Below are 24,192 nucleotides of genomic sequence, written 5' to 3' on the forward strand. Positions count from 1 at the left end.
TTTCTTTTGACTTGAAACAGGCAGGCCCATTTTGTCCAATCTGTGAAGCAGACATGGGACACAAGCACATAAGAGGGCACAAGCACTGCTGACGACCTGCCTACAACTGGACTTCTTGGGCCTTCTTCTGCCCTCTCTGCTTGGATGGGAATTTCATCCTTAAAGTTTAAGCTTAATTCTCTTGTGTTATGTACAAATGAGTGCAGTGTGAGTGAACTAAAGCCAATTTCTTTGACAGGAATGTCAGCTGTCAGTGTGCAAACAGAGCAATAAATGAAACAGCAATCCAGCACATGGAAGTAGAAAGTCCTGACATTTTAATCATCTGAAGAGATTACAAGAGCAAAGTCTTCCTTGAGGCAAATGCATATTGATATAGTCATTGTGCTTTTCAGTAAGAGAAATAGGAGTTTGTATTTACATAAGAAACTATAGCGTCTGAGATCTTTAAATATCATATTTATGGAAATGATTCTGAATTACAGCATTTACAAAATAAAAACAAGCTTGAATAAATATTCAGTCCATTAAATAATTACTTTGTTCCACAGAAGCAACTTTTGTGCATATTTATTTCATAACTGAAGTCGGTTGTATTTTTTTTCATCCTATAAAAGAAGCATTAGATTTGTTGTTTCTCTAAAAATAAAACTGCAATAATCATTGCATGTGAAGCCTGAGATTTAAGCCTGAATAAGTATCACTGCTTGTACCACATTACCCAGCTCCTGAGGTATCCACCCTGGGTCTCTCTAAACTCCGGTGACTGTAGACATGCCGACTTGAGGATTTCTTGGAAGGGAATTTGCAAAACAATTATAAATAAAGTGAGGCTAACATCCTACTGCTGAATGTGTCTACAGACAGATCATAAGACTTGTGCCTTTCACAAACTAGGTGAAGCTGTTTCATCCGATTTAAACGACAGCGATGCCAACAAACTGCTATGTTTATGTGGCTCCATTACATTTGATATAAAACTACATAGCAAAGGAAGTGTCCACAAAATAAAAAATACGCACAGACCAGTTTTTGCTTTATCATTTTAAATGAGGACGCTTGAGTGAAATAACGCAGTTTTCTCTGTATCAGCTCGAAACATTCAGTTAACACCGCAAGTCAGCAAAGAGCTCTTGATCTCATTTCCTCTGTAACCACAGAACAGTGTTTTTCTTTGAATGTGGCTAAAATCAAACATGTCCAGACACCTCCAAACCCCGGTGCTCACAGAACTCCTACTGCATATCACTTGTGTAAGATCACCACATGACCCTGTGAATCTTTTATTTTCCTCTCCAAAGAGAAGCATAATTTATGTCTATGTATATGTACATTTTAATACATATATGTGTATTAAAATAGATGCGTCTTATGAGGCGTTAGTGTGACTTACGTCTAAAAGGAAGAGCCTGACATGTTTTATAAAATTACTCTGCAAACTATGGATGATAAATAAACTTTATATACTTGACCAATCTGTAGGACTTTTTGAATAAAAATATAAAGTGGTGATACTAGTTTGCCTTTAAAAAAATCATTTCAAAAGCGGAGCTTGGGATAACTCCGGTCTGTCATGCATACTGTACTAATGCTGCTAAACTTTTCAAAAATAAAGTTTTTTTTAATAGCAATTCATTCATCCACTAACTCTTTCCTCTGGAACTTTTCTTAGTATTTTATTATCAATATTGCAAACCAAACTCTCTCATGCATCAGGATTTCATCATCTGGAGTTTGCATCAATGATGCTTCAAAAAAATCCCTAACTGGAAATAAATAAATTAAAAGATGCAAGAACTAATTTTCAAAAGATACTCCAAGTTATTGCTGTGCTCAGCGAGAGGCAGCAGAAACATACTGCTCTGGGACTTTGGATTTTTCCTCTGTTGTTCAAAGAGAATTTTGCCTATGTGAATACTGAATATGAGCTTAACATATTTGCCTTAATTAATGCTAGCTCAGGCGGCTTGTATCCAGCAATGGAAAAGCTAAAATAGCAACAAGAGGGAGAGCTAGAACACTAGCAAGTACAGAAGTGTCCTGGCTGTGGAACTGATCTGCTGTGCTGAGTTAGTCAGAGTTAACCAGCGACTGTGTTCTGCGTGTGTCAGATAAGCAGCAGCGATGTAGGTTCAGTCCACTGAGCCCTATTTCCTTCCACGCGGCACGTCTGTTCTGCATATGGCATTGGAACGCTAACATTAGAAATTTATGGAAGACAGTATTGCAGCCATACAGCTACAGACACTTTGTACTTCCCTTTAGCAGCTTAATAAAATGCAATAAAAAGTGTCTGTACAAAATTGAAAATAATGGATGTCAAAGCCTACATGCCCGCAACAAGGTCCTTCCTTCAAGTTCATTCTTGGCTTAGATCAAACATAAGATCAGTCGATTTCAGACTCCAGTAGGTGCATCGCTGACTCAGTGCGTCAGATACCAGCTTTGTCACTGTAGAAAGGAGTGACATGGAACATGTAACAGTGAGTGCAAACCCGGACAGGCTTCATCTGACCATATCGAGGTAACGGAGCAGAATGAGAGGAACAGCGAGAGCAGAAGATCTGAAAAATACCAGAGAGACTGAATGAACTTTACATGCTGAGGTTTTGGACACGACTAAAGCTGGCTAAAAAGCAGGTGAGGGGAGAATTGAATGTACTGCACTTCTGGCATGTCTCAGCTGGGAAGCACTCCTGTCTAGTGCATTTTAGCTGGCAGCCCTCACCAGCTGGTGCCCAATGTCACCTGAGTCTGCCCAGCCTCTCCCAGGCACTAGACCTTGCTCATGTGAGAAGGGCTATTGCAGTCACTTGGGCTGCTTGCATGAGAAGGATTTGCAGGATTAGACTCTTGAACCTTGATTAAAATTGCAACTTAAGGCAAACACAATAAGAACCAGCTGGGTTTACGCCTCCTGGGAAAACACCCACTCCCTGCTCCCTCTGGATTGTACCGTTATAGATTTATAGATGTTAGGGTCAGAAGGGACCTCAGTAGGTCATCAAGTCTGACCCCCTGCCAAATTCCAGCAGCTTGTAGTGTGTGTGGCATGGTCCAGCTGGGGACCCTGGCCCCATGCTTCTGATGGGATCACTGTAGTGCATACAAAGCTCAGTCTCCTTGTGAAGACCACCGAGGTAGGGCAGAGCACCACCTTCCTTGGAAGCCCACTCCTGATTCTGGCAACTGTGAAGAAGTTCTTTCTAATGTCCAACCTAAATTTGCTCTCTGTCAATTTGGGGCCATTGTTCCTACTCAGAAGCAAGAGAATAAGTGCAGAGGGGACTGAAGATTCAAGGCTCCTTGGTGCACAGGACCCATGTGAGGAGCCTGAGACAAGCCTGAGCATGGCGCCAGGCTCCCAGCTGGACCACACCACTCTCACACTACAAGCTGCTGGAATTTGCTAAAGTTCCAAGCCAAGATTTGCAAAAGAGACTTGATTGTGGGTGGCCACTTGAGACATGGCCTCAGTGTTACACGCGTCTGTCATTTCTGCAAATCAGGCCCTTTCTGGGTGCAAGCTGGGCAGCCAGAAATGGAGGTACCCAAAATAGTAGCTCGTGGCTTCTGATGCAGCAGGTTCTCTGCGGCTGAACATGTGCTGGGCTGGGTGGTTCCAGTGGTTTGCATGAGTGTGCCGTTCTTTACAGCTGACAGCGCGTCATGTGTTTCACTGAGTCATTACCTTGCCACAGCTCCTACAATGGTGCTTCCTGCGAATGACTGTGAACGGAGCTTTGCATGCAGTGCAGTAGCTGCAGACTTCATCTGGCACCCAGTCAGGAGGATCTGTCAAAACACACCAACAAAATAAAGCAGATAACACACGGGAACAAAAATAAACAATGACGACGCGAGCCTCTGGGGAGCTGGAGGAACAAAATGCTGTAGCAGTTCTCAGCCAGACATCTCCAAGTGCATTTAGCTAATCCTGAATCACAACTAACAATACAAATCACTTCCTTCTCCGTCAAATGCAGCCTCTTCTGGGATGCAACACAGCAGGCCTTTAATGGCAGTTTAAAACAGCCCAGCACTTTAGGACACAAAATAAAGACAATGTTTCTATTCAATGGAAAATGACTGAAATGCAGCAGGCAAAATATGAGGATACAAGAAAGTACTGTTAAATGTAGACATAGAACCATAAGCTTTTTTGGCAATTTAAAAGTTAAAAGCAGAAGTCTAATACTGAGGGAGGTGTGGGGTTCCCCCACCTCTTTACTTGGGAAAAGGCAATTCATTCTTTTCCCCCTTCAGTTAGGCTAATTCTCTCCAAATAGTGAACTAAAGGACCAATCCCTCTTTCTCCCCTGAAACACTCGCACTGTTCTCAAAAGTGCTTGCCCACATCGCCATCAATTTGAAACAGAAGCAGAATCAAGGGTACAACCCAAATCCACAGAGAACTTCAAGTGCTTCACGGTCATTGCCATTTTTTTAAGACTAATAACCCTTCCGATCTTTCACACAAGCAGTGCAGTGGAGGATTTGCCTGGTACAAAGAAAAACATGTTAGGCTCATTTCTGCCGAGATGTTTCTGCTTGTGGTGATCTGACACTCCCCAGGGAGCTGGGAGTTATGACTGCCTCCGTGATGTAGCCCATTGCTTAATTAAGTTAATAAAAAACTAATCGAGGGCAGGCAAAGGGCTGCCCAGGAAGGAATCTATGGACACAGTGAAATGTAAGCTCCTGGATACATTTACATAAGTTTCCCAGGTATAGATTTGCTCTATTATTTAGATTACAGTGAACGGACCTGTTGCTTTATAAACATGAAGGAACAGATCCCTGCCTCTAGGAGCATCCTGTGAAACAGAAAGACACAGTTAGTGCAGTAAAGTACATGTCAAATGGAAAGCCATGTGCAGGTGGAAGAAAGAAAGAGCAACGGTGAAAGGGAAATTCAGTGAAGGTATATTGCAGCAAGGGATATCTAGGATTTTATATATGAGGCTGGTTAAACATCAGAAGAGGCTAACCAGAGAGGCTGTGTGATCTCTATCTTTGGAGGTTTTAAGAGCGGGTTAGTCAAACACTTGCATGGGTGTCTGGTGCCTCTTGCATCGGGGGGGGGGGGGGGGGGGGGGCCCCCCCCCCCCAAACCAGGGTGGGGCTCCCCTGACGGCTGATTCTGCTGACTGGGAGTGGGGGTGTCCCCTGCAGCCGATCTCACTCCCACAGCTACTTCCAGAAGTGGCATGACCACTATTGCTGGCAGCCCTGCTCCCCGGCCAGCACTCGTAGGGGGGACACTGGTGCTTCCGCCTGCCCCCCTGCCCGCCGGCTAAACATGGAGTGAGGCCTGACAGGGGGTGCATGTGCACCCCCGTGTATCCTCTACGCATCGCCCCTGAATACTTGGTTTAGACAGGGATAACCCTGGACTGGATGACTCCCTGATGTCCCTTCCAAGCCAATATTTTTTGTTTTCTATTCACACCTGAGTCACATCCAAATGCATATTTATATGACATTTTACTTTATTTCTCATATAACATTTATCATATTAGGGCAATAATAGGGAAAGTAAAAATAGACCAAATACACAACTTACTACATAAACTAACAACAAACTTACTACATATTCTAACAAGCAGGAAAACTAGTCAGAAAAGTATGGGAGTATAGTATCAAGCATCCCATGCAACACCTTGTCAGAGCTCCTACCCCCTGAAAAGCACACCTGGTTTATTTCAGAAGCTGAACTAGGAAAGAAAGGAACATTTCCTTTTTTGTTATACAGACCACAAAGAACTGGTTTGAAAACAGGCACTTCTGTAGAGGGAAACAAACAAAATGTGCATGCAAGGGAAATGCCATTGGAGAAGCCTTGGGGAAGTTAGAAATTCCTTTTAAGGTAAAAAACGGACTAGGAACCAAATTCAAAAGGAGGACTTAAGCATCTCAAGTTCAATTTACATGGCCAAATTCAAGTGAGCAATCCACAAAAATCCCAACTAACCATCTGAACAGGTGAGAATCCATGGACACCAATGGCGCTGGGAGACCACACCCTTCCAGCAGAGCAACTTACGTCAGTTTTATATACTCTATATCGGGGCAGGCAAAATACGGCCCACGGGCCAGCTCTGACCTGCTAGGCACTTTTATTTGGCTTGCAGGCATGCCAACAAATTGTACCCCGCAGCCCTTCTGCCCACTTGCACCCCCACTCTGCCAATGTACCCTATTGTGCCTCACTCCCACCCTCATGGGCAGAAGGGCCTGGCCCAGCCAGCAGCAGCTTCCAGAGGGGCTGCTGCTGCTGCAGCTGCCTGGAGGGGACCTGCTCGGCTTCCCCGGTGTCCCGCTCACTCTGTGCAGCAGGTAGGGAGGCGGCAGGGGCAGGAGGAGGAGGAGTTGCAACTGGGTGGGGGAAGGGAATATTAGGCTGGGGCTGGTGGCAGCATGGAGCCTGCACCCAGGAAGATGGCAGGAGCATGTAGCTAGGGTGGATAGGGTGTGGGTGTGAGGGAGGGTGGGCGGTTTGAGGCCCCCACACAGTCCCTCACATGGTGCACAGCCCCCACTGCCAGCAACAGCAGCAGGTGGGGGTGTCGTGCCTTGTGCAGGCACTGGCGCTTGGTGGCGTGTGGCTCAAGCCGGCGCTGCACGTGGGGGCAAGGAGCGCAGCCTGCCTGTATCATGGGGGCTCTGTGTAGCGCACGTGCAGCTCCCGCACTCGCGCAGCACCAGGGGAAGCCCTGCGCTGGAGCCGGCTGCTTTCCCCGCCCCCTGCTGCACAGATCCTGGGACTCTGCCTGAAGTGGAGGGGAGCCATGGCCCCTGCTTCCCAGCACAGTCCCAGGACCCGCATGGCAGGGGATGGGGAAGGCAGCCGGCTCCCGTGCAGGGCTTCCCCTGGTGCCACCTGAGTATGGGAGCTGCACTTGTGCCATGCACAGCCCCAAAACAGAGGCAGGTCAGGCAGGCTGTGCTTCTCACCCCCATATGCAGCACTGACCAGAGCCGCAAACCCCTGGGTGCCAGTACCTACACAGGGCACGAGCAACCTAAGCACCCCTGCCTGCTGCTGGTGCCGGCAGCTGGGGCTGCATGCCATGTGTGCGGGGTCTTCACACCCCCACCTCCCTCACACCCCACAAACTTCTTGCACCCACATGCTGCTCCCACAACTCCCCCACAATTACCCATCCTCAACATACCCTATGCCCCCCCACACACCCCACCATACGCACCCCTGTCCCAACCACACCCTCCACACGATATACAAGAGTAAGATTTTATTTTTGAGTTATTATGTAATTCCTCTATATACAGTACGTAAGCACAGATCATGACAAATACTTTTGTAAATGAAATTAAAATATGTTATAGTAGGTATTTGTCTTTTAGCGTACGATTTGTTTTTTTTTCTGGTTCCAAGATGGCAACCCTCCCCTCCCAAAAGGAGTATTTCCGGGAGACATGGGGAGGGACTTCCGGTGGCAAAAGTCAGGGGTTCAAGTGCAGGACTTTCAGTCCCAATATGGCAATCGGGGGGTGGGGCAAATGTCAAGGGGCAGGGCTACCCATGTGGCCCTTGACATTTCACTCAAACTTGTTAAGTGGCCCTCCAACTGAAATAATTGCCTGCCCTTGCTCTATTTCCATCAGGATCCAGGGGATCTGCTATTCACAGCAGACAGCCGCTCCGAGTTGACATTACTACAACGTCTCAAGGTGGCAGGGCAGCAAGTTTTCCTTGTGGCAGTGTCTACCTCAGGATAAGCTAAGGACAGATGACACATCTGTACAGTTTTAGCCTTCATTTTGTCAAGGGTAATGCTACCCTGGATTGAGTGCAGGTGCAGTCCTATGTCCAGTAACACCTTGGGGAAGGGCGAGTGAACCGGCACCAGGCAGGGCTCTGAGGGAGCCCACACCACAGCACTGCTGCTGCTGGAACTGAGGCTGCTACTACAGCAGCAGCAACAGCAGTAGCAGTCTTGTGTGCAGAGTGTGGTGGCCAGAACCAGAGGGGTTACTATCATGAGCAATAAATATATGCTCTTGGAGACATCCAGGCAATTGTCTAGCAGTTAAGATTAGTTAATGCAAAGCTTGCAAGTTTGCAACCCGCAAATGGAATTTGTCTGTCACAATTTAACCAAAGTGTTGAATCTAACTGTTTGCACTGATCATGGGACTGACTGGGCCCCAAAAATGAGCAAACTACAAGATTAGCTGATCTAACAGATTTTTTAAAGGTCAGCTATAAGAAGATCTGACCATCTAATATAATTAGCACATTCCAAGGAATCCAAGGAATAAGAAACCAAGGGGTTGAGCTTGGGCAGGGTAATGCTAATTTCAAACCTCAAAGTAAGGTGGTGTAATTTGCTTATTGGGTGAAACTGAGTTCGGGCGGTAACCTTTTATGATAGTTTCTAACACCTTTTAATCCCATAGGGTAACAGCTATAGGGCAAGATTGTGAGTGGCTCTAAAGCCAACAGATTAGCATAAAATAAGGCATAAAGGAACGCGCATGTCAAGTAACCGGTTTGAAGGACGGGACAGAAGGACCATCGCTGTACCAAGCCTGGACCCCAACTCCCAGTCTGAGTGAGGGCCAGATCCTGACTAAGGGACCTTCCTGGTGACCCCTCAGACAGTGTTGATCAGGGACGCCCGACTTTGCTGGAACAACTTGGTGCGCACCTGGCATAGAGGGACTGCCGATAAGCTGCCAACCCCACGTGGGAACTCTTTGTCATTCTGTCTATCTGTTATCATTCACTATTAGTGCTTTATTACTGTGCTATCTGTTTGTCGCATTAACCTTTCTGTTAACTGTTGTATGCTAAGCTATAACTAAATTTGCCTTTACTTCGCTCCTGACTCACCTCCTCAATCCCGAACCCAGCAGTCTCATGGCTGATACACTCACAGCACCTAGCCGGCCTGTGACAACAGAGGGTTTGCGCAGGTAAGACTTCCCTTCCCCTTCTCCCCTCCCCCACACCTACAGTACTTGGGCATCCACCCCTGTCTCCTGCCAGGTGCTGCATGAGCTTGCTACACCTCTGGTGGGTAACGTGGGGTTGTAGCTTGACCTTTTAGAATAAGACACCACACTGGCAGGCAGCTGAACTCTGTGCTGGAAAACAAAGCTCCTTTTCGAATCTGGCCCTACGCTGCCAGAAAAGCACATCCCTAAAAGAGCTGAAGGCACTGTAATAAATACATCCTGATCTGACCACAATCTCTTCCTGCCCAGAGTTTGGGACTACAGATTTTTCCTGCCAGATAAATTTTTCTGCACATTAGCTGGTATTTATCTCTTTCTCCTTGACTGTATAAAATGCCAATAGGACATGGGAAGCCCTTTGTCTTGCTGGTCCTGCAGGTATAGGAACAGACCCACTTTATTTATTGCTTTCAAAATTACAGAGTAATTCTCTTTTCTCCTAAATTGATTTTATGAGCCAAGTCGTTGCCTTACTCATCACTTCCTTATCACCAGTGCAGCACGGTGAGTAAAAGGGCGCTCCCTCTCTCTCCGGTGACTCAGCAAGCACCAAGAGAGGGCTGTGAGGTCACCACTATGTCCCATTTCATTTTATCCAGCTTCTCCTCCCCTCCCCGAGTCACCTTATATTTACCAACAGCAGCTGCGCTGCAGCACATCCCTGAATAACACTGCCTAGCTGTTATATAACAAGCTTACACGTTCAAAATGCTGTGCAAACATTAACCAATTAATCCTCAGTCCCCTCAGGTCAGTGAGCCAAGCTGGTTGCACACAGGAAAAAACAAACAGCAGGGATGTTTTCTGCCCAAGACCACACTGAGGGGGAACCAGATTTAGAATTCAAAATTTCCTAGTCCCATGTTCATCCCTTTGACTCAGATTGTGGCTGAATAATCTCTACAAGCCTTCCAGACGCACTGGTCTGACTTCAGGACCACCCCCTTGCCAGAATGGAATTGTGTGTTTAAAGTACTTTGCTGGGCTGGAGACAAAGCCCTCAGCACCCCGCAGGATCAAGCCCTGAGTTTTAAAGCCAGACAGGTACCGACTATGACAATGAAATCTACAGGGAGGATCCTGGGTCCTCCGCAGGCTCCCCCTGCCTACACAGCAGCAGTTCTGATGCTCTTGTGCGAGTTAACCCTCGAGTCATCAGGCCCCCCCCCCAGCACAGGGCTTTTAAAGATTGTTTGAGAGCTGGCTTGAAAACTACCCTAGGATGAGAAATGCAGCGATCCTTATCAGCTCAATTCCTAGCCTAGGACTGAAGGCGCTGTTGGAAGCAGAGGGGTGGCAAGGGCACCAGCAGGCTTTTATTTTATGGACCTTCTCCTGATTTGCACTGCTCCATTAGCACTGCACGCAGCAGCAAATTGAAACATAGGATATGCCGAGTCTCTGAAACCTTGTCTGCTCCTGCAAATGGAACGGAGAGTGAGCCTTGTTCTTGGGCTAATTGGCTCGTTGCTTTACAGTACAAATAGAGGCCAGGGAAAATCTGTGGGGGAATGGATGAATAGTAGAGATGACCACAACAGACATCAGGAAGGGGAAAGAGAGAAATTAAAAGGGCAGAGAAGAGAGAAGGGAAAGATAGAAGGAAAAATATGAACAGAAGAGGGGGAAAATATTCAGTAATGCAAAGGAAAAGCAATATCAAAATGAGTCATAGGGGAGATTTGAGGGTAACAGAGGAGAGAGAATTAAAAAGGGACTAAAACCACATGAAATAGCATGAGGGAACACAGACTATGATGGACAGATTAAAAATACAGCGAGAACAGAAAGGAGCAGGGGTGAGGAGGGAGAATAACCGTGTTGCCAAGCCCATGTGCACAAAAATCATGAATCCCTCCGAATCATGAGATATTTTTAAAAAACACTGGTTGTGCTCACTCTACTGCCCTTGAGGCCCTTTTATGCTTCCGTACCCAAAAGGTATAGAAACTTTCTTTTGTAAGTGAATGTTGGAAATTTAGGAGCTGCCTAATCGTGAGATTTGTGATAAAAGCACAAGAGCTGGAAACATTGGAAAAAAAAGGTAAGTGCAATTCCTTTCACATATACAGAGCTGTTCAATGTGAGAAGATGGGGATAAAATCTCCCTGGCACGGAGCAGGACACAGGAGCCCAAATTACTGAGTTTTGACTCAATTCCAAACTTCTGACTTTGGAGACTTTGCATTTGCTGTTCTGGTTCAGGCCTATTTGTACAAGAAAGTGAAAAAATGACACCCCCCAGGTTAGAGATTACACAGCACAAATCAAAACAGCTTGAGGACAAGCACCAGTTCAATCCAGAGAAGCTTGTGAAGGGGACTTTCTTGCTGGGCACTAACCACCAGCAGAGAAAGGGTTCAGTTTCCAGGACTGGTCTTCACTCAGGGGAATCCAGAAACAAGCTATCCAGCCCCTGGAGGGGAGTGACTCAGTGTCACGCAGTGGGATTGCTCCGGCTGAAGAACAGTGCTGATTTACTCCAGGGAAGCTGAGCTTGCTCAGCTGGGAGGAATGGACTGCGATGCAAGAAACTGGGTGCGGACAACACGGGGCATGGCCTGGGCTCCAGGCAGGCTTAGCGCTAGTATATTTCTTCCCTGTAAAAAGATTAGGTTGCCTCCATAGCAGCAACTGCTACGTGCACTTACACTGCGCTCCAGCTCTCTGGGAGAGATGATCTACACTGTTCCTTTTGCGTTGGGCGATCATTAACAGAGAGCACCAGAGGAAAGTCTCTGCTGGACCCATGTTTCACAAGTCACAGTAGAGATTACAGAGAGGGAGAACCCTGATTATCCCGTTACCAGAGGCAGCAGAAACCAACCTTAACGTGCTGTTTCTGTGATGGCGTGTGGCACACCCCGGCAGCTGTCACAGCGCATTACCCTCACAACTGCAGAAAGGTCAGATCCATTTGCTTTCACTTTCCATGGGGGCAGGAGTTACCAAGGACTGAAAATTGAATGGCTTGAGGTACAGCAATGCTTGTCAAGCTTGGAAAGCACCATCTCCCGTCTCCCTCACTTCAGTTCTTATTTTAAGATGGACCCTTCTGTCCTTCACCACAAACAGCTTCTCACAGCACTCTGTAAAGTCCCTTTATTTCTTATCTCTGGTGCCTAGAAAACACTCCAGGTTTGTTAAGACTCAGATGTTCTTTCCCTTCCTTGAGAAGATAGCTCAGCTCAGTCAGTACTGTCTAAAGTGAATCAGAAATGTGATAGTGAAACACTTTTCGCCATGTAATATCATCAATTGAAACTCAATACAAGTGTTTTTGAGTGGAGGGATGGAATTACTGGTTTCAAGGAAAGACTTGTCAGAAAGGTCTTTGAGGTCCGGAAAGCAACATCCAAAGCCATGTTTCTGTGCCATGAAATTTGTGCTTTCTAGTAGCATGTACCTAGAACGTAAGCATCCTTCCCAATACCAGCCCTGGCCCGTGCTTTCAAATATCAAATATTGCTGTTGCAGTTCTGATTCCCATCTGTCTACAATACTTTTTGTCAGCCCATTTCTGGGCCACAGTACAATTCTAGTTGCCCTGTACACAAAACCTCCATAATAACACTGTGGCTATTCCGAAGCCGTGGGACAGTTAATGTTGCTGTGGTGCCACATGGTGGCAGTGCTTCATAGTAGCTGCAGGGCTAGGTATGGCTTCCGCCACACAGCGTCCCTGTGCTCTGTGCTATACAAAAGGGAAGACAGTCTCCGCTCCAAGGAATGTACAAACTAGATCAGATGCAGGCAAACGGCGCAGACCTATTGCAAAGGATGAAGGTAAAAGCTGAGAAGGGGGTGAGACTTCTAGGTGGGTTCCCAGGATTGAAATCACTCCTGTTATTGTTATTCTCCATGAAATTTACTTCCTAAAAGCTGCAGTCTGGAAAACTGAATGTTTTCTACAGATGATTAAATGCACTAATTTGCATATGTGATTGCTGCACACTGCTTCATTTGCATTAAACCAGTACCAAATCTGTCAATCCTTCCCACCCCTTATCCCCTCCTCCCTCTTTGGGTCACCCCTTCTGTCTGTTCCCTCCTTCTCCCCGGAGTCCCTGCTGTCTCTCCTCCCTCCTTGCTCCTCCAAGGTAACTGTGCTTGTTTCACAGAGCTAACAGAGTCAGGGCTCCAGGACCTCACTGCCTCCCCAGCAGGCAGGAGAGGGTTTCTTGCCCCCAACATGCATCAAGCTGCAGGCTGCTATTCTGCATACTGCCTGGCTCTCTGTGTTGCTTTCTAGTGTCTCCATGGAAAAAAGGGGAGCAAGGAGGAAATCCCTGCCAGGGGGCGGATATTGGGCCCTGTTTTAACCTGCTGCCTGACAACCCAGACACCCAGGCTGCTACTCAGCAGGCCAGAAGAAAGCACCTGAAGTAAAAAGTCTCCCACTTCCCCAGCACCATGCACAACACTGTCTTGTGCTAAAGGTAGAGCTGTTGAATAAAGGAAAGTTGAAACAAAATCAAATGGGCAAAACGGGCTTGGGCGCTGAACTGTGGAACACTTTCTTCTTCCATTTAGGAAGCATGGCCGGTCATCCTTCAAAATTATAGAGCAGCTCTAAGCAGTATATGGGGAAGCAAGACAAACTGGTGCACCCAGAAGAGGCTGACAGCTAATTCTGGTTTCATGACTATGAGATGCTGTATTCTACAAATATCCTTGGGCTGCACTGTTTCCCATGGCTACAGGAATTGGAGCTGGAGACCTGGGCTGGTAAGCGCTAGATTAGATTATCCCTGCATGTTAGAGAGCAGAGGGGCAAAAATGAGCAGGGTGGAAGGTTCTGAGATGGAGGGTGATCGAGCAGAGAATAGTTTGACAAGGGCTAGAGACAGACATTACACATACACTGGTTTAAGTGATCAGAAGCTGGTTTAAACCTGTAACAGAACAGATGTTCAATGCACATAAACCAGTATGAAAATGGCAGAAAGCAGTTTGAGATAAACCTGGTTGAATGTAATACCAGACTTAACTGATTTAGGTCAAACCAGTTTATGCAATGTCTGTCCCACACCCCTTGCTGGTTTAAGTTAAATTAAATTACTCCAGCATCCCAGCATGCTCTCTGGGCTAGGTAGGACTCTCTGCTCCACAGCAGAGCTGGTCCCTCCCTTCTGCTCCCTGGCCAGAGCTCTGGCAGAGACTGCAGGCACAGAGCATCTGCCTGGCTTCTCCCTCATAAGCAGGGCTTATTCTCCCCCCTGCCTGCCCCTCTGTCTCACGCAGATACCTCAGCATTAGATAGCAGACCACATGCTGGCCATAGTCAGTGCTGTGGGAGATGACAAAGGCAGACAGGCTTTTTGGAGCCAATCAACAGGTAGCTTAATGTCCTTCCTTGGAAAAAACTGTTTAAGAAGACTTTCATAATAAGTTAATAAACACTCCGTTAGAGGTGATAAACATTCCCTGCTGGGCTGCTCGGGGGCGGGGACAGACATCAAAGCATCCTGACGGGGTCTGGCTCAGCAGTGTAGAAGGGAAGGGAGGGCTGCTCTAGTGCCCCCCAGTTTCTAGTCTGAGCCACTGCAGGCATTGTGCCTGCATTTCTGGAATGAAAAGGGAATGTCTATCCAACTCCAAATTGGTTCACGCTTTGCAGGTTAAACTAACCTGCAAAGATTGAATCAATTCAGACTCAAGCTTTTTTAATGTCTGTCCCTGGCCAAGGTGACAGTGAGCAAGGCAGAGCTCTAGGAACAGGAGCGTTGTCACATCATACAAATGGATGCATTCATATGGTTACTAAGGAATTCACGAAAACATGTTATGGCTGGAATAGGTAAAAGGAGTGGTATGTGAGGGGCCACAGTTCTATTTTTATGCAGTACAAACTGCTTCATATGGCGTTTCTTTAATTTCTCAAGCAAGGCCTTTATTTTTAAAATTTCTCTTAGTTGTTCTTAGGCCAGAGGTGAAACTAACCTTCTCTTTGCTGGCCCATAATTCCATAATTTTACTGCATTAAAATGTTCCAAAGCCCTAATTCCCAATAGGTGAGATTCAATAGGCAGTGCCAGCAGAAACTGTACTACAGCCAACACTCCAGATTAGTTACCCGAGGTTACCACACAGTAGCCAGTCTTAAGCTTCTGGCACTGTAGCTTCCAGTGTTGTTAGAAGACCTTCAGTTTTTGGGGAACAATAGGTCAAAAGATTCCTAGCACAGAAAAGGCCCAAGAGAGCTTCCTGTAAAATATCCGATGAAGGCTAGGGGGGACAGAGCAAAGGTTCGTGTTGGAACTGTAATGAAGATTTTTCTAACCTTAATCCCATTTTCTTCCTGCTGTATGGTATTTCTCCAGTTTTCTGCAATACTTTTTTCTGTAAAGCATGTATATACTTTGATATACATCTTCTTAGATGTGCATTTGCAATATTTTTTTGGCATGGAATGCAAACTAACCCATAGCTTACCGCATTTCAACCTTCAGAAGGTCATTAGACTTCTAACTCTTCTACTCTTGCCAATGTAAATTGGCTCATAATAAAATTCATATTTGTTTTACGATCCAGACCAGCTGGTTGATTTTATATGGGGTAAGACTGAGAAATCTGACAAAACCAAGTGATGCATCTTCATCCTCTGAACTGGGAGTAGAGCCTTTAATTCAGGGGTGGGCAATTATTTGGGCTGGAGGGTCACTTCATGAGTTTTGGTGAGCTGTTGAGGGCCACACCCATAAAATTAATGGTGGATTAATCAAATACACATTGATTAAGTTTAATTAATTAATGTGAATTTTAAAAAATCATAGCTTCTCCATGACCTAGAGGGAGGGAAAGAAAAGGAGTGGGTGAAATGTAGCATGAAAGGACTGGAGGGTCGGAGAAGCACTGGAACAGAGACACAGAGAGAAGAGGATGGGGGAAGCAGGAGGGCAGGAGGTCAAGGGCAGTGAGGCCCAGCCACGGAGCAGAGCCTGGGGAGGCCTCAGAGAGGCAGGATGCAAGGATGGGGACTGGTTAGGAGGAGCTGGGGCAGGAGAAGTGGAGCAGGGGAGCCCTAAGGCCGGACCGAAGCAGCTCGGCTGTCAAACATGGCTGGAGAAGGGCAGCAGGGAGTGGAGTTGCTTATTTACTGCTGGAGCTCCCTCAGATTGCCTCTCCCAGCCTCACAGGCTGCAGCAGAGGCACGGTGCCTGAGGTGGGGTCAGTGAGGAAGCTGGGCATGTGGGAATGCGTACCCTGGGGCAGGCGGGAGCCCAGCGTGTGAGCTCCGCGTGGGCAGCAACAGCAAACACTGTCCAGCACGATAAGCAGGGGGGCCACTTTTCTCTGTGCCGAGTAGCTGCTGCTGCCACGGAGCAGCCCTGACAGGTGACCCCAGAGCCAGCGCAGGGCTCAGGCTGGCAGCAGGGGCGGGTTACAAGCTGGTGCTGAGTGCGGGGGTGGAAAGCGGCCCTGCCCCGACCTGTAGCCGGTGCCCCGCACTGCAGCAGCTCAAAGCCCACGTGGAGCTGCCCGTGCCTGCTCAGGACAGCCCCATGCAGGCTGTGAGCTGCTGCAGCAGGTAGCACCGGCCACGGGGCGGGGAAGGGGCTGCCTTTCGCCCCATGCTCAGAAGCAGCTCGTTCCCTGCCGGTGAGTGCATGGTCAGGGCTGTGGGCTGCTCCCCGCCTGTACCACAGGGCTGAAGAGGGCACTGAGAATGAGAGGGCATGGGAGCATGGGGCCCAGAGCAGGGTGGCAGAAGTACAGGGTCTCAGCTAGCAGGGGCTCTCTGGAGCTGGGCCAACTCCCCCCTCTCCCTGCTGGTGCAGCGCAGCCCGGCTCTACACACCCCTGCCAGCCTGAGCCCTGCTCTGGGCCTTGCCAGCGCTGGCCCTGGGACATTGGTTTCAAGACATTGGGACATTGGTCCCAAGATGGTGACCAGGGGGAGGGGCACCTGTCAAGGGGCAGGGCTACCCATGTGGCCCTCAACAGTTTGCCAAAACTGGGTAAGCGGCTCTCCACCTGAAATAACTGCCCGCCCCTGCTGTATATTGTATCACTGTTAAGCATATTAATTAGGGAAAAAATCAAGTTGCCAATGACATGAACTTTGAGCACCTCACTGATTTACATACCAGCATGAGATCCTAGACATTTTTTTCATTTGTTTTTGTTAGTTCTTGTGATAGTAGGTACAAGGTACCTTTAGCTCCAAATGCAGATTTAACTGGTTAAGGTGAGCATTTCTGGGCTCAGAAAGCATCTGAAAGACCTGGACCATCAGTTCCAGTGCTGGCACTGGTCTTCCACTGCTTTTCCACTCTTCTGTAGCAGTGGGGATCTCTGATCTCATTATCAGGATTAATAAGAAAGAAAGAATCTAGTAAGAAACAAAGTTGGAAACAAAGCATACCACAAGGCATTTATCGTGACCAGGAAGAGGGGTATGCTGAAGATTGACTTTAGGTACCTTTCTTGGGCCCACTCCATGTTCTTTCCTCATGATCTCTTTTATAAATGGCTCCCATCACTATAATATCTGCGACAAGGACAGGTTTCTACATCTGGAACAATGAACATTCTTCTGTTATGCAACATTTTTTTATTCCCAAGGATGAATTTTGGTTCCTGGGAAGTCCATAGTCATCTGGGCGAGAACACCATTTTCCCATCCACCCTATTTATATATTTAAAGTTAACCCTTTTCCAATAAGAACACAATTTCCCTTTCATGATATACATCCATTGCTTAGCATAACCCAAGAAAACTCACAGTCTCCCAGGAAAAATGGCAAGTGGCGACTGAAGCAGACACAGTCATTGAAGACAACAGAACTGCACTGATTTATACTAGCTAAGTCATCCCCAAGCCCCTGCAACATTCCTTTTACATTGACTTCACTACAAGACAGGTTATATTGGTCAAATCATGACAACAGCACACAGGAACAGGAGATCGGTAGTTCACTGCAGTCTCTAGCATACCCATTTCACAGGCAAGATTTTCTGCTTCTTTTGGCCAGATTCTTTTATAAATATAAGCAGTCAAAGTGGTGCTCAGCTGTCCCCCTGCAATCCACCTTGCTCAAGTCCCTGACAAACTGTTAAATGCCAAAGGTAGGTGGGTCCTTTCCTTTCCCTTCCCTTCCCCCTCCACTAATCACAAGGCTGAGTTGAAAGTGTGCTAAAAAATATTGCTGTGTTAACAGTTTTTTTCAGGAACTCAAGTAGGGTAGAGTAGTACTTAAAGGCTTCAGCACCTAATAGGTGGAAGAGGATCTGACTCCATGACTTTTTCTGAGCTCTTAAAAAAACAAACCAGAAAATCACAACTCCCCATGGAATCGGCTGTTTAAGGAGGAGCAGGTGTCCCATTAGCAGTATGCCCAGCCCTGCTAGCATGCAGTGGTGGCCCTTGTACGCATACACCTGACCCAGCAGGCAAAATAACCACCCCTCTTGCCAGTGTGGGTCCTGCCTTCCTCGTGGCAGGGTCCTACCCTGAAAGCTGCACTTCTGCTCCAGCTCTGGGCTTCCTGCTCTGTGTGGAGAAAGGTAAGAAAAGCTGAAAAGCTTCACGGTAGGAGAAGAGGGGGCTAAGGAGGTTGTGTCGTAGCAAGGCGATGGCCCGCCTCTTATGGGGGATGCAGTTCAGATAGCTCAGGTTCCACAGAGGTTACTTTTCATTTGTGACAGGGCCCAGAAAAGAAAGAGAGCTGCTTCATGTAAAGCTTGTGCAGTGCCCTTTAGCCAGCTTCCTGAGCTGAGCCTATTCGAAACATGTCAGATTCAACTACAGCCTTCAAAACTACAGAAGTGTAAACTTCCATGGGGCGGGGGGACACAGAGAGGAAAGCCACTGCATTCTGTCATTGTCTACACCTAGCATGTACTGATATTTCATTAGACGCTTTGTTTTTATGTGAAATAATCTGAGTGTTCTTTATGGCTCCTTCTGTCACACTTTCAATTGTGGAACAATAGAAAATCAATTTAAATTATTATTGAGTAATTCTTCACTTTATCTGCCCAGGCACCATCTTCTCCCAGAAAAGGCTTTAATATTTCGACACTGTCCTGGTCAGATGGATTTGCACCACTGTTCAAATGAGGAGATTACATTAGAAATCTTTTAGCCTGCCATTTCAAATGAAAGGTTAGCAGCAATTCACAGGGTGTATATAAACCGAAAACAATGGCTTATACATATACAGTACTGCTCTAAAATCTATTACCCTTTCAGTGCTTTTCTTAAGGCCTTTTGCCTTTGCTGCTACAAATCACATGAAATAATGTATACTGTCTCCCTGTCTCCCCACTGCATACAAGTGGAAAGGTAAATTGCCTAGCTATTGGATCTCAGTTATCCTGGATTCAAAAGGCACCGAATGGAACAGGAGTGGTCTCAACATGACCACTATTCCACTTGCATTCAACTGAACAGACTTTAGAGAGCAGCCTTGGACCTGAAGAGGCTCTATTTGGGATCCCATGATTTGAGACAGAATAGTTAAACTTAAGGAAGAGCTGAGACCCAGCTTTGTGTAAGTCAGAATACTTCTCAAAAAAAGAACACCGGGGGTAAATCTAAACTAGTGACTCATTCTTAATCAGGGTGCCATGAGATCCTTTTAAGGGTACCATGGCATGCTACTCAATATTAGCACTGGTAAGTATGCAAACACCTACTGATGATTCATCAGATAAACCCAGAGATTTCAAATAGGAATCCATAGTGTCAAAACTGGAGCAGGTCCTCAAGGAATCCATTTCTAAAGCACTTGGAGGAGAAGGTGGTGATTACAAGTAGTCAGCATCGTTTCACCGAGGGCAAGTCATGCCTGACCAACCCGATTGCCTTCTATGATAAGATGACTGGTTCTATGGATGCAGGGAGACCAGTGGATGTGACATACCTTGAGACTTTAGTCTCCCATAACATTCTTGCAAGCAAGCTAAGGAAGTATGGGTTGGATGAATGGACTGTAAGATGGATACAAAAATGGCTGGATCATTGCACTCAGAGGGTAGTTGGCTTGATGTCTAGTTAGCATCCAGTATCAAGTGGAGTGCCCCAGGGGTCAGTCCTGGGGCTGGGTTTGTTTAATATCTTCATCAATGACCTGGAAGATGGCACAGAGTGCAACTTCAGCACGTTTGCAGATGACACCAAACTGGCGGGATTAGCAGATATGCTAGAGGGTAGGGCTACGATTCAGAGAGAGACCTCAACAAGTTGGAAATCTTATGAAGACCAAAAGAAATCTTATGAAGTTCAATGCAGAGAAGTGCCAAGTCTTGCACTTCGGACAGAACAATCCCATGCACCAGTGCAGGCTTGGGGCTGACTGGCTAAGCAGCAGCTCTGCAGAAAAAGACCTGGGGGTTACAGTGAACAATACACTGAATATGAGCCAACAGTGCCTTTGTTGCGAAGAAGGCTAATGGTATACTGGGTTACATTAGTAGAAGTGTTGCCAGCAGATCAAGGGAAGTGATTATTCTCTAGGGCTGTGCAAAATTTCAGCAGCCGTTTTGTTTTGGAGGTGTTTCGGGAAATTTCGGCACCTGAAACACCGAATCCAAATTGAAACGGAAGGCTTCCAAACGTTTTGGAAATGTTTAGGAGAATTTCAGAGTTTTGGAACTGGGCTTGCAGAGAAATAAAAACTAAGAAGAGGGGGAAGGGAAAGGGGGAGGGGAAAGGACTGCTCTGATATTGACATCTAGCTCATGGTTCGATTCCCCAGCTCTCTGATCGCTTCTCCAGATCCTCCCGTGGGGTGCGGGACCCTGATCTACATGCAGGGTTTCAGCAGGCTGCTGCTGCAGGCTGGGGCCAGCAGCAGCCACTCAGCACAGCCTATGCCGAGCATCGGGAAGACTGCGGTGCTGCCCCTGACCCAGCCTGCTGAAACCCGGCACGCAGATCTGGGGGCCTGCACCCCCCTGGGAAGAGCTGGGGGAATGATCAGAGAGCTGGGGAATCAAACTGGGGCCTAGGGAATTGAACTGGGGCCTAGGCAGTGGAATCTCTGCCACATGACCTGGCTCTGCAGGGAGCAGAGATCTGCACTGGGGTCTCCCTCCCCACCCTGTGCAGCCCCAGATCTCTGCTGCCTGCAGAGCCAGGTTGTGCAGCAGGGACCAGTGGGCTTGCTCACCACCCTGCACTGCTTCCCTGCCCTGCGACCCGGTGTGACAGGAATCAGATCCATGCAGGGGTCTCCTTGCCTGCATGGAGGGCAGTGGTCCCTCCCCTTCCTCCTCCAGAGAAGCCACCCACGGCCCCGTCCTGCTCCCTGCTGGGGCCCGGGAACCCCCGGCCCCAAGCCCTGCCTGGCTGGGAAGTAGGGCTGTGCAAAGCTTCCCTTGCAGCCTGTTCAAAACAGATTCAGCCTAAACGAAACAGAACAGCGATCCAAAACACTGAAACTAATCACTGTCCTCTGAAATGGCTGAATCCAAAACCTAATCGAAACAGCCATTCCACATAGCCCTATTATTCACCTCTACTTCGCACTGGTAAGGCCACATCTGGAGTACTGCGTCCACTTTTGGGCCTCCCACTACAGAAAAGATGTGGACAAATTGGAGAGTCCTGTGAAAGCAAACAAAAATGGTTTGGGGATTTGGGGAATTGATACATGAGGAAAGACTAAGGGAACTGAGCTTATTTAGTCTAGAGAAGAGAAGACTAAGAGGAAATTTAATAGCAGCTTTCAACTACATGAAGGGTGATTCTAAAGAGAATGGAGATAAACTTGTCTCAGTGATGGCAGATGACAGAACAAGGAGCAATGGTCTCAAGTTGCAGCAAGGGAAGTTTAGGCTACATATTAGGAAAAACTCTCTCACTAGGAGGGTAGTAAAACACTGGAATGGGTTACCTAGAGAGGTTGTGGACTCTCCACCTTTGGAGGTTTTAAAATCTTGGCTAGACAAAAGCTTGGTTGGGATGATCTAGTTGGGGACGGTCCTGCTTTGAGCAGGGGGTTAGACTAGATGACCTCCTGAGGTCCCTTCCCACCCTAACTTCCTATGATTCTACGAAAACCACTCTGACGTGCTGCGGTCTTTCTGAGTTCTTTGCTACAGAAGGATTCTCTCTCTCGCTTTGTTTTTTTGTTTGTTTATTTTTTACTACGGCAATATAAAAGAGTGAAAGCTGAAATTTTCCAAGGGTGCCTTGATTCAAAAAAGTTGAGAACTATTGATCTAAACCCATATTTTAAGCTGTCTTATTTTCACCATCTATTAAAAGGAGGGTATGAATGCTTATCTACCTGCCTCGCAATGGCACTGTGACCATTAATTTTCAAGGTTTACGTGCCTTTGAACATGAAAAACATCATATGCAGCATGGCACAGCAAGCACTAAATGATATATAAGCCCTGAGTTACTTCTGTGGTAGCACATACAAACCCCTAAGATGGATGAAACAACCTCACTCCTTTGATATAACTTGAACCATATCTTTCTGGCTTGTCTAACAGGGCAAGCCCGCATAGTACAATGCTGTGCTGTGCAGATACCTTAGCTGTTTCTGAATGAGCTAACTTGGGTACTACAACCAGTTCAGCCATATTAGCATGGTGTTCTGTCTGGGGCTGTAGACTCTGGCTTCCAGTAGAGCCAAAGGTGAAGATGAGATGTCATATTACTCACCCAAGGTCCCAACATGAATCACTGGTTCTGCTTGGCCTTAAAAGGTCTTAGAAGATCCACTCCACTCACCAAGTGATACACCATGCAGGACGCAGCATTTTTAGCAGATACTAAGAAAGTGCTTAAAAACATGCTTCCATATTAAACAAAGACATGAACCTCAGAGTGAGGCAAATTTGCACACCACTGAGTTTCAGGGAATATTAATATTCGGACTTTGAATCTGGTCCCATCCTTTTCATTATGAAGATATCTAAACGAAAACTGTAGATAGAACATATTTCAACGACAGTTAGGCTCCTAGTGTACTGATATTACTGCTTGTCATGCTGATCCATGCTTCCTCATTGTTTCCTTGCTCTCCTCCATCTGTATCATACTTAGATTGTAAGCATTTGGGGCAGAATTGTTTTTGTTCTGTGATTCTGTATTGCCAACCACGCAGAGTCCTAGCCAAGGACTAGGAATTCAAGATACTACTGCAATCTAGATAAATAACAACAAGAACGTCTGAGCTCCCAGGACAAGAATTATGAGATGTTGTTCCATTTCTAACAGCACACACTGTTCTCTGACCTGTCCCCCTACCACAGATGTGCTGAGATTTAATTAATATATGTGCTTACCATTTACCTTTGACAATCATCTGCACTTGCCTATTAAATCATCTCCTGTGATGCTTTCTCTAACATTCCAATGACCTGAGTTGCTTTTATGTTTCTTTCCAGAACTTAACATGTTCTGGTTGTACATTATGAATTAGGCTGGCCCACAGCCCAGAACAGGGCATTTTCATTGCAGGACCCCTACCAAGTTTATGGTCTGATTTCATGGCCCATTGCTGCTGAAAATAGGGACTTGTATTTTCAGAAAAAAACTGAGGCACCCAAAAATGACTATTGAAAATTGCTTTTGAAAATTAATTGCTTGAATATAATTGGAAATATGGGAACTGTCATCCTTCCAATAGTCATCTGCTTTTAGCCCCGAGATATCAGACTTTAAAATATAAAAATATATAAAAATATAAATATAAAAAGTCCTCAAAATTGCCTAATATTGATCATTTAGAATGTTCTCTCCCTAGCCAGCACAGGTTCACTGATGGGTCTACGGTTTATATTGGGTTTAAATATTGAATATAGTGTAAAATAGTATTAACAGTGTTATATAAACAATTTTTTCAGAAAAAATGTTTGAGAGTTTTCAAAAATAAGTGGCATTTAAAAGACAACAAGATGGTCTGGTACCAAAGTGTCTGTTGGTATTACTTTGGGATGATTTACGTAACTCAGTTGTGGTTTACCTCCTGTTCAGACATGACCCCATATGATATATAACAATAGTTATGTATTCACCACATGCAATGTTGTTCTGTTCTGATACAAAGATGTATATGCTGTAAGAAATAGCTTTCAGATGCCAGGTAGTGTTTTGTAGGGCTGTCAGAAGAAATAGTTAAGATGGGAAAGTGAGAACACTTCATCAGATATCATGACCGTATAGAAAATCCTATGATACCATTTTTAAGGTCATTTCCCAGAAAAGAACCAGGCTTTCAAATACAGCATAACCTCATAAAT

General features: G+C 46.3%; 1 protein-coding gene across 4 annotated transcripts in view; it reads right to left on the minus strand.

The window, feature by feature from the left end:
• Positions 1–300: 300 nt before the first annotated feature.
• Positions 301–24,192, minus strand: part of ZFYVE28 (zinc finger FYVE-type containing 28) — a 264,687-nt gene continuing 240,795 nt past the window's right edge. For all 4 annotated transcript variants that reach the window (XM_025212577.1, XM_014523299.2, XM_006030895.2 and 1 more), the window contains 2 exons: positions 3,692–3,795; positions 301–2,564 (listed from right to left, as the gene is read on the minus strand). In XM_025212577.1, the coding sequence (XP_025068362.1) occupies positions 2,433–2,564; positions 3,692–3,795 (236 nt within the window). In that variant the 3' untranslated portion in view covers positions 301–2,432. The remainder of the gene's footprint in view (positions 2,565–3,691; positions 3,796–24,192) is intronic.

This window comes from Alligator sinensis, unplaced genomic scaffold (genome assembly GCF_000455745.1).
Source record: "Alligator sinensis unplaced genomic scaffold, ASM45574v1 scaffold1051_1, whole genome shotgun sequence".
Classification (NCBI taxonomy): Eukaryota; Metazoa; Chordata; order Crocodylia; family Alligatoridae; genus Alligator; species Alligator sinensis.